The following is an 11,836-nucleotide window of genomic DNA, read 5'->3' as shown; positions in this document are numbered from 1 at the left end:
TTTTTTTAAAAAAATAATTTTTATTAGGTTTTGTTAGTCACCATAAAGTACATAACTAGTTTTTAATGTAATGTTCCGTGATTCATTACTTGCATATAATACACAGTGCACCATGCAATACATGCCCTCCTTAATACCCATCTCCAGCCTATCCCAATCCCCTACCCTCCTTCCCTCTGAAGCCCTCAATGTGTTTCCCAGTGTCCATAGTCTCTCATGGCTCATTCCCCCTTCTGTTTACCCCCCCTTTCATTCTTCCCTTTCTTCTCCTACCGATATTCCTATTTCTTATGTTCCATAAATGAGTGAAACCATATGAAAATTGTCTTTCTCTGCTTGATTTATTTCACTTAGTAACATCTCCTCTGGTCCCGTCCATGTTGCAACAAATGTGAAAACGTTCTTTTTGATGGGTGAGTAATATTGCATTGTATATATGGACCACATCTTCTTTTTTTTTTTTTTTAAAGATTTTATTTATTAATTTGACAGAGACAGAGACAGCCAGCGAGAGAGGGAACACAAGCAGGGGGAGTGGGAGAGGAAGAAGCAGGCTCCCAGCAGAGGAGCCCGATGTGGGGCTCGATCCCATAACACCGAGATCACGCCCTGAGCTGAAGGCAGACGCTTAACCGCTGTGCCACCCAGGCGCCCCTGGACCACATCTTCTTAATCCAGTCATCTATTAAAGGGCATCTCGGCTCCTTCCAAGATTTAGCTATTGTGGACAATGCTGTTATGAACATTGTGGTACATGTGGCCCTTCCCTTCACTACGTTTATATCTTCGTGGTAAACATCCAGTAGTGCAATTGCTAGCTGATAGGGTAGCTCAATTTTTAACTTTTTAAGGGACCTCCACACTGTTTTCCAAAGTGGATGTACCAACTTGCATTCCCACCAACAATGTAAGAGGGATCCCCTTTCTCCACATCATCTCCAACATTTGTTGTTTCCTGCCTTGTCAATTTTTGCCATTCTTTTTTTATAACAATTTTTTATTATGTTATGTTAGTAATCATACAGTACGTACTTAGTTTTTGATGTAAAGTTCCATGATTCATTACTTGCATATAACACCCATTGCACTATGCAATATGTGCCCTCCTAAGTACCCATCACTGGCCTATCCCAATCCCCCAACCCCCTCCCCTCTGAAGCCCTCAGTTTGTTTCCCAGTGTACATAGTCTCTCAAGGTTCATTCTACTTGGCATAATGTGGTATCTGAATGTGGTTTTGATTTGAATTTCCCTGATGGCTAATGATTTCGAACATTTTTTCATGTGTCTGTTAGCCATTTTTATGTCTTCATTGGAAAAGTGTCTGCTCATATCTTCTGCCCATTTTATGATTTGATTATTTTTTTCCCGTGTATTGAGTTTGAGATGTTCTTTGTAGATCTTGGATACTAATCGTTTATCTGTAGTGTCATTTGCAAATATATTCTCCCATTCCATGGGCTGCCTCTTTGTTTTTTTTGACTGTCTCCTTGGCTGTGCAGAAGATTTTTATCTTGATGAAGTCCCACAAGTTCATTTTTTCTTTTGTTCTCTTCCCTTTGGAGATGTATCATGAAAAAAGTTGCTGTGGCTGATGTCAAAGAGGTTTCAGCCCATGTTTTCCCTAGGATTTTGATGGATTCCTGTCTCACATTGAGGGCTTTCATCCACTTAGAGTTTATCTTTGTGTATGGTGTGAGAGAGTAGTCAAGTTCCATTCTTTTGTGTGGAGCTCCCCAATTTTCCCAGCACCATTTATTGAAGAGACTTTTTCCACTGGATGTTTTTTCCCTGCTTTATCGAAGATTACTTGCCCAAAGATCCAAGGGTCCATTTCTGGGTTCTCTATTCTGTTCCATTGGTCTATATATCTGTTTTTCTGCCAGTACCATGCTGTCTTTGTGATCACAGCTTTGCAGTATAGCCTGAAATCCAGCAACGTGAGGCCCCCAGCTTTGTTTTACCTTTTCAATGATTTTTGGCGATTTGGGGCCTTTTCTGGTTCCACACAAATTTAAGGGCTGTTTGTTCCAGTTCTTTGAAAATGTCATTTGTATTTTGATCAGGACAACAATGAAAGTGTAGATTGCTCTAGGTAGCATAGACATTTTATCTATGTATATTCTCCCAATTAATGAGCATGGAATATTTGTCCATCTTTTTGTGTCATCTTCAATGTATTTCTTTTTTTATATAATAATATTTTTTATTATATTATGTTAGTCACCATACAGTACATCCCTGGTTTTCGATGTAAAGTTCCATGATTCATTAGTTGCATATAACACCCAGTGCGCCATGCAATATGCACCCTCCTTACTACCCATTGCTAGCCTATCCCATTCCCCCAACCCCCTCCCTACTGAAGCCCTCAGTTTGTTTCTCAGAGTCCATATTCTCTCAGGCTTCATTCCCCCTTCTGATTACCCCCCCTTTTTTTCCCTTTCTTCTCCTACTGATCTTCCTACTTCTTATGTTTCACAGATGAGAGAAACCATATGATAATTGTCTTTCTCTGCTTGACTTATTTCATTGAGCATTATCTCCTCCAGTGCCGTCCATGTTGTAGCCCTGGACTCTAGTTTTTTGGGAGGTTTTTGATCACTGCTTCAATCTCTTCATAATTAATTGGTCTGTTTAAAAAATCAATTTCTTCCTGTTTCAGTCTTAGTAGTTTATAGGTTTCCAGGAAGGCCTCCATCTCTCCCAGGTTGCTTAATTTATTGGCATAAAGCTGTTGATAAAGATTTCTAATAATCCTTCCTATTTCATTGATATTGGTTGTGACCTCTCCCTTTTCATTCATAATTTTATTAATTTGGGTCCTTTCTCTATTCTTTTGCATAAGTCTTGCCAGTGGCTTAACGATTTCATTTATTCTTTCAAAGAACCAGCTTCTAGTTCTGTTGATCTGCTCTACTGTGCTCCTGGTTTCTAATTCATTGATCTCTGCTCTAATCGTGATCAACTGCTTTCTTGTGCATGGAGTAGGCCTATTCATCTGTTCCTGTTCCAGCTTCTTGAGGTGAGAGTATAAAAACTGCATTTTAGATTTTTCTATTCTTTTGAGTGAGGCTGGATGGCTATGTATTTTCACCTTAGGACTGCCTTTGCATTGTCCCATTGGTTTTGGACCATTTTGTTTTCATTCTTGCTGGTCCTCATAAAGTGTTTAAATTGATTTTTAATTTCCTGGTTTACCCAATCATTCTTGAACAGGATGGTTCTTAGTTTCCAAGTGTTTGAGTTTCTTCCAAATTTTTCCTTGTGATTGAGCTCCATTTTCAAAGCATTGTGGTCTGAGAATATGCAGGGAATAGTTTCAGTCTTTCGGTATCAGCCGAGACCTGTTTTGTGACCCAGTATATGGCCTATTCTGGAGAAAGTACCATATGCATTCAAAAAGAATGAGTATTCTGTTGTTCTGGGGTGCAGTATTCTGTATATATCTATGAGTCCATCTGGTCTAGTATGTCATTCAAAGCTCTTGTTTCTTTGTTGATTTTCTGCTTAGGTGATCTGTCTATTGTTGATAGTGGAGTGTTGAGGTCCACTACTATTATTGTATTATTATCTATATTTATCTTTCTTCCGTTAAGAGTTGGCTTGTGTATCTAGCTGTTCCCCTGTTGGGGGCATAGATATTTATAATTTTCAAATCAACTTCTTGGATACATCCTTTAAGAATAATATAGTGTCCTTCTGTACTCTAACTACAGTCTTTAAAACCTCATCCGTCTGATATGAGAATTGCTACCCCAGCTTTCTTTTGAGGTCCATGGGCATGAAAAATGCTTTTCCACCCCTTCACTTTCAGTCTGGATGTATCTTTAGGTTCAAGATGAGTCTCTTGTAGACAGCAAATGGATGGGTCATGTCTTATTATCCAATCTGCAACCCTGTGGCCTTTTATGGGAGCATTTAGGCCATTCACATTGAGAGTGATTATTGAGAGATATGATTTTAATGATGTCATGTTGCCTGTGAAGTCTTTGTTTCTATAGATTGTAAATTTCTGTTCTGTATCAGTCTTGGGGCCTTTTTACTTTTATAGAACCCCCGTTAATATCTCCTGTAGGACTGGTTTGGTGGTTACAAATTCGATCAGTTTCTGCCGATCCTGGAAGTTCCTTATCTCTCCATCAATTCTGAGTGACAGCCTTGCTGGATAAATGATCCTAAGCTGCATGTTCTTGAATAAAGCTTTGAAAATCCTCTGCCAACCCTTCCTCTCTTGTCAGGTCTGTGTAGACAGGTCTGACGTTATTCTGATATTTTTACCTCTGTATGTGAGTAATCTCTTTGCCATCACTGAGTTTAATAGTTATTCACCAAATATTATGTATCATGTTATATAACAACTCCCCCCCCCCGACTTTTTTTTCTTATATATCCTTGGTGTTAAGCTGCTTGTGCAGTACAAAACACAGTCATTCATATGCAGTAAACTTACTGGTAGATCTTATGATTACACATCCATGGATTTATTTTCTTTATTTTCTTTTCTTTTCTTTTCTTTTCATTTCTTTTCTTTTCTTTTCCTCAGAAAATCTGGTTGGCCTTATTGATCCATCAATAAATACTTATTATAAACCTATCTTATGCAAGCCCTGTGTTAGATATATATGATCCAGTAGCATAAACCATGGTGCTAGATTCCAGGGTGGTTATGAAATAATAGTAAGTAACAACTTTTAACTCTTACGATGTTAAGGCACTATGAAAGGTAAGGATGTGTTTTTTTTTTCATATTCTTGAATTTATTCATTTATTGATGATGATGATATGTTAGTCACCATACAGTACATCATTAGGTTTTGATGTAGTGTTCCATGATTCATTGTTTGCATATAACACCCAGTGCTCCATGCAATACATGCCCTTCTTAATAATCACCTGGCTAGCATGTCCCTCCACCCCTTTCACCCCCAAAACCCTCAGTGTGTTTCCCAGAGTACAGAGTCTCTCATGGTTCATCTCCCCCTCTGTTTCTGCACCCCCCTTCATTTTTCCCTTCCTTTTCCTAATGTCCTCCTTGCTATACCTTATGTTCCACAAATAAGTGAAACTATATGATAATTGTCTTTCTCTGATTTACTTATTTCACTTAGCATAATCTCCTCCAGTTCCATCTATGTTGATGCAAATGGGTAAACATCCTTTCTCATGGCTGAGTAATATTCCATTGTTTATATGGGCCACATCCATGGATTTCAATGAAATAATACTTCAAATTCGTTAGTATTACCCAATGAAAACAACCAGTGATTGGTTTATGTCTCCCCTAAACTGGAGGACAGATAGCTGTACCTTTGTGGTATTGCAGGATTATAGATTAAACTCACACTTGTAACGATCTAACCAAATGAATAAGCATAAATACATGAATACAAATTCAGTCTTTCTCTGTACAGATCAGGAAAAGTGTTGTTCACATTATTTGAAATTATTGAATTTTAGCTTTACAATGTCTCTCGGGAAAATAAAGTTTCATACACTTATTGGAGTCTCCATGGAATAGAGTTACTAATGAGTTTTCAAAGCGAAATATTCACGGCGAGAACAAACAAGTCTAATTTTTCTCACCCTGTCAGGTTCCCCCTGTGGGAGTCTGGGATGATTTTAAAACCTTATTATTCTCAGATATATCTTCTTCCATGTGAGTACTTTGGGATTGTCCTTTGGTAACCTGACAACAGCCTGACATCACAAAAAAATCTCTCAGCAGTTCTGATTAAAACCCAGTCCTCAACTCTGGAACCTGATTCAAAAGGAAAAAATAAAGTAAAATAAGATAAAATTTGGGAAATCCTTTAGCTTTTACTTGACCTAAGAAATTGCCACTGCTCGGGGAGACATCTCAGCAAGCAAGGTAAGTAATGATAAAAAGTTGAATATCCTAGAAAAGGAAGCTGGAAATCTATTTTTAGTGTTTCCTAAGTTGTAGCAAGGACTTAGTTTTGAAGAGAAGATGCCTTTGACACATAGGAAGTGTCTATGAATTTTCTGAGTTATGGATGCTAGGGAAAATTACATGATTGTGCAAGCCTGATAGATTTACTTGAACATTTAGACAATATATAAATTATAATAGTGATTAAATAATAAAGAGAATCATACCAGTTTTTTCATCATGACTTCCATCCACTACTTGTTTTCTATAGTAATCACTCTACTAAGTTAATTTCCTTAACTTCACTCAAATGCCTCATGGTTAAAGATTTTCTTTCCCATGCCTTCCATGATTCAAGCAGTAAGTCACGATTCTCTCTACTCGTTTTCTCTCTCTCTCCTAGCCCCCAAATCTGTAACATGCTTAAAGACATTCACATAATCAGTAATGTGACAGTGACACCATAAGAAATATTAAGTTTCTTAAAGCAGTTGATGAATGGCAAGATATACTCCACTGGAATTTCTTTTTGTGTGAGTAAGAATTTTTCTTTTTCTCAACTTTCAATATAAATAAAATAAAATAAAATATATTACTGTTTTCATATAAATTTAAATGTTTGTCTTAAACTGATGTACTGTAATAGCATATAATCATAGTTATATATTTTGTAGCTGTATCTGTTATTCTGTAAGATTGCATTTAATTTATATTGATCAATTTCAAAACTAAAAGTCATGCTGGTAATTGATTGAAATTAAATTACATATACTAACATATTTTGGATAAATTTAAGTTTTGCAATATTGATTCCAAAACAAGGAATAGAAACTTTCTTTGAATTTACTCAATTGACACAAACTCACTGAGCATTGGGCATATTTCATAATTCAATTAAAAATGTTTGACTTCTAATAATATTAAAATTATGTTAATATACTGCCAATTCTCAGTTCTGTTGATATTAATGCATAAGGAGTATGTTATTTTTTATTATCACTTTTTTTATTTTCTAGGACTTCCTATATTCCTGAAAATCCTGATACAATCTCACTTTTCTATTAAATTCATGGATGTTTGTATCTTCAATAAAAAATTTAGTATTTATTCTACAATATCAACTAACCTTTTTTGTGTTTTGTGCTGGGAAAATTTTTTTTTCATCTCTCGCAAACTCTAATTTGTCTGCTACTTGTTTTAGTATATCTTCCTTTCTTCTTATTATTTTAAAAGTTCCCTGACATAGTTGCATCAATATTTTTAAGGTTTTTTATTAAGTTCAATGTTTGTGTTTCTTAGAAAATGAATACAATTAAATTTTACTTTTATTTATCTTTATTTTTTATTTTTTTAAAATATTTTATTTATTTATTTATTTGACAAAGAGAAAGACAGCCAGCGAGAGAGGGAATACAAGCAGGGGGAGTGGGAGAGGAAGAAGCAGGCTCCCAGTGGAGGAGCCTGATGTGGGGCTCGGTCCCAGAACTCTGGGATCACGCCCTGAGCCGAAGGCAGACGCTTAAAGACTGTGCCACCCAGGCGCCCCACTTTTATTTATTTTTAAATAATTTTATGTTAATATTTTAAATCCAGTTAATTAACATACAATATTATATTCATTACAGGTGTACAATATAGTGATTCAATACTTCCATATAATAAATGGTGCTCATCACAGCAAGTGCACTCCTTAATCCCCATTACCTACTTAACCCTTCCCCCAATTACCTCCCCTGTGGTAACTACCAGTTTCTTCTCTATATTAGAAGTGGCTTTCTGGGGCGCCTGGGTGGCACAGCGGTTAAGCGTCTGCCTTCAAGGCTTAGAGGAAACATGCCAGGTGAGCTTAATGTACTCACATTTTTCATACAATTTACATAACAACCTTCCATAGTATGTCTTTTTAAAATTAATTATTATTATTATTTATTTGTGTGTGTGTGTGTGTGTATATATATATATATATATATATATATATTAGAAAGAGAGAGAAAGAGAGTTAAAGAGAGAGAGTGAGAGTGCAAGCAGGAGTTGCAGAGGGAGAGAGAAAATCTTAAGCAGACTCCACACCCAGTGTGGAGCCAGCACAAGACCTGATCTCATGACCCTGAGATTGTGACATGAGCCGAATCAAGACTTGGACACTTAACTGACTAACTACCCAGGTGCCCCATTATATATCAACTTTTTTTATTGTTTCTTTACTTTATCCTATTTTTCCGTTGTTTCAAAAACTTGCTTATTGACTCTCCCATATTATCTTGGTTTTAGGATTTCCATTGTTTAATTTTTCTTATCCTGCCAAAGTCATATGTCATTGTTAATTTGTTTCCTTTAAGTGAAACAATGTTTAATTATCATCAAATTTAAAATTGGTCTTTTCTCTGTATCTTCATTCAACCAATTTATTTTAATTATGTACAATGAGACAAAGTCTGGCATCAATTTATGTATCTAAAAGAGTACTTTTAAACATGTTGGGCTGATTAATTATGAAACCACAATAATGTGCATTCATTCCAAAAACATCATCAATGAGCAATTAGTTCAAAAAACCATTCCAGAAAAAGAAAAGTTTTAAAAGTTAATATTGTACTTTTTAAATAATAATATATTTTATTATGTTAGTCACCATACAGTACATCCCTAGTTTTTGATGTAAAGTTCCATGATACATTACTTGCATATAACACCCAGTGCCCCATGCAATATGTGCCCTCCTTAATACCCATCACCAGCCTATCCCATTCTCTCACTCCCCTCCCCTCTGAAGCCCTCAGTTTGTTTCCCAGAGTTCATAGACTGTCAATATTCTACTTTCTCTGTTTCCCTTGGTATTTACACATTTTTCACTTATAAAATTCCTATTCACAAAGTATTTACTAACTACAATAAAATTTAAAGATTATATAAGTAAAAGTTCTGATTCTGTAGAGTTGACCACATTAGATATCTGAGTGAACTGGAAAGTATCTCAAATGTGTAGTGCAAGTAATGTTTTTTGAAAACAAAAATCAATTACAAAATCAAAATTTTAATTTGTTTCCAATTCAATACACTTAATAATTTAAAAGATCTATTAGTTAGTGATCAAAATACTTTTTACAAAAATATTAATGATAGATATATAGATAGAAAATAATTAAAACCACTGCCTTTTTATCATTTCAGTAATGAAATAGAGATGTAGGGGTTTAAAAACCCGTGTTAGAGAGGATGACCTTTATTCATGCTAATTATTAAAAATATCAATTTTCATGTGGATGTTATGAGCCTTACATGGACATTATAAGAAAAATGAAAGCCAACCACATTTATCAATAATGTTGCTTATTTTTGCTAGTAATAAAATGATGCTCATCTTAATATATCTTAGAATCGTAGTCTTAGGTATTAATACATGTTGCTTCTTTTGCTTCCTTGACAAAATTAAGATTTTCCACCCAGCATGCAGAGGGAGAACTGGACCATGGTGATAGAGATCACTCTTACAGGGATACCAACCACCAGAGCTCTTGGGGGCCTCCTGTTCTTGATTTTTTTATTGGCCTATTTGGTGACAGTCCTTGGAAACACCCTCATCATTACCCTGATTCTCCTGGATTACAGGCTTCACTCACCCATGTATTTCTTCCTCAGCAATCTCTCTTTCAGTGAAGTATTAACTACCACCTGTGCTGTTCCCAAGATGCTGGCAGGCTTCCTGTCAGAGAGAAAGACCATTTCATTTGGTGGATGCCTCACCCAGTCCTATTTCTACTTCCTTTCTGGATGCACGGAGTTCATCATTTTTGCAGTCATGTCCTATGATCGCTATGTGGCCATTTGCAGCCCCCTTCAGTACCCTGTGATTATGACCAGCTCACTCTGTGTGCGTCTTGTTATCCTCTCATGGGTGGGTGGCTTTCTCCTCATTCTCCCATCCACTGTCCTGAAGGCTGGGCTGCCGTACTGTGGTCCCAATGTGATCGATCACTTTTTCTGTGACAGTGCTCCTCTCCTCCACTTGGCCTGTGCTGAAATCCATATCATTGAACTCTTGGACTTCCTCAGCTCTCTTGTCCTGTCCCTCAGCTCCCTCTCCCTCACCGTGGTCTCTTATATCTACATCATCTCCACCATTCTGAGGATACCCTCAGGACAAGGCCAACGCAAAGCCTTTGCCACCTGTGCGTCTCACTTCACTGTGGTCTCCATGGGCTACGGGATCTCCATTTTTGTCTATGTTCAAGCAGCTTGCATCTTAACAAGATCCTCTTTATCCTCTCTAGTGTCATCACACCACTCCTGAATCCCTTCATCTTCAGTCTACGAAATGAAACCATGAAAGATGCATTGAAGGACAGCTTGGCCAAGGGCCAGAACTTCCTCAAGCAGATGAGGTCCAAGTAATAGTATCTTTGAATCATCCCAAACTTGAGTATTTTAGTTTTGCCAAGCATGAGTTCTGAATTTTATTCTATCAGTGGAGGAAAGATATATTTATGTGTGTTTATTATGTATAATCATAATAACATAGTTAAATTGGGTTTATATACATCTTGTATTTCAAGATGATTGAATAAACATGAAAAAAAGTATTTTGGTATTGGTGGTAGTGACACTTACTGTACTATATATAGTAGTCCATATGGTGTTGGCAGTACTTTTCCTTAACAATGTGGTGTAATTAAAGTAATAGTGTTGTAATGATGGCCTATATGTGTGTATATTACTTGATTAATTTCATTTTTTCCAATTTCAGAAGATATAAACTTTTCAGGTCTGTGGTCTTGTATGCAAAACACACTTGCACTCACAAGATTATAAATAATTCAGGAGTTAATTATGAGGTTTTAAAAGAGATTTTGTTTATTTATTTGAGAGAGAGAGAGAGAATATGTGAGTCAGGGTAGGGGCAGAGGGTGAGAGAGAAATTCAAGCTAACTCCATGTAAATTTGGGGCCTGCCCCAAGCCTCAATCTCAGGACATGATCTTAGGACCCTGAGATCATGATCTGGGCTGAAACTCAGAGTCAGACACTCAACTGTCTGAGAAACCCGGGCATCCCTAAATTCTGAGGATTTTAAATGTCAACTATTCCTAGTATTAACCAACATTCCACACATTTTTATTTTTTTCTTTATGTTTATGTATCACTCTTTTCTATACATTTACCTTTTATCATTTGCATGTTTATGTAAGTTCAAACATTTTCTTCTATACGAAGAACTTGTTTTCTTCCAGGCAGAAGGAGATCCCTCCCCAATGAAACCGACCTGTATTTTTCCTTAGAAATATACTATCTCAGGGTGCCTGGTTGGTTCAGTTGGTTAAGTGACTGTCTTCAGCTCAGGATGATCCTGAAATCCCCAGGATTGAGTTCTGCATCAGGCTTCCTACTCAGCAGGGAGTCTGCTTCTCCCTCTGACCCTTTCCCCCTCATGCTCTCTCTCTCTCTCTCTCAAATAAAATAAAATCTTAAAAAGAAAAAGAAATTCACTATCTCAGAGATGTAAGAGATCAGGTAAATAGACCTCATCAATCTTTAGTCCCTTTTAAATTGGTTGTACTTTAGTAATTTGTTTATCTTTATCTTTCCCCCAAATAATATTTATGTAAGGAAAAACATTTTCTTTCTTACAAAATACTTAACATCAGAAAGAGATAAGAATCCAAAAGAAAAACAACTGGTGCCTAGAACTTTTTTGCCATTTTTCAGCTCTTTCTTTTTCCTTTTTATTAAACACACACACACACACACACTCACACACACACACACACACACACACACACACACACACACACAATCTTCAGAATCCTGGTAGACTAACTTCTTCACGTATAGGCAACATGGTTAGATTCAGTTTCTGAATCTTATATTAGCATTGATCAATGAAGAGAGGTTGACTTCCAACTTGAAATATCCCAGGGATACAAATTGGCTGCATGGCTTTAGCCATG

At 36.5% G+C, this 11,836-nt stretch overlaps 1 protein-coding gene across 1 annotated transcript; it reads left to right on the top strand.

The window, feature by feature from the left end:
• Window positions 1–9,361: 9,361 nt before the first annotated feature.
• On the top strand, window positions 9,362–10,284 carry LOC103680358 (olfactory receptor 6M1-like). Its single transcript, XM_008709896.2, is given in 2 exon segments — window positions 9,362–10,118; window positions 10,121–10,284. Coding segments are annotated over 2 exon segments (921 nt in total).
• Window positions 10,285–11,836: the final 1,552 nt, after the last annotated feature.

This window comes from Ursus maritimus, unplaced genomic scaffold, assembly GCF_017311325.1.
Source record: "Ursus maritimus isolate PB19 unplaced genomic scaffold, ASM1731132v1 scaffold_5, whole genome shotgun sequence".
In the NCBI taxonomy this organism is placed as follows: Eukaryota; Metazoa; Chordata; class Mammalia; order Carnivora; family Ursidae; genus Ursus; species Ursus maritimus.
Note: the sequence above shows the minus strand (reverse complement) of the source record. Positions and strands in the feature narration are given on the sequence as shown.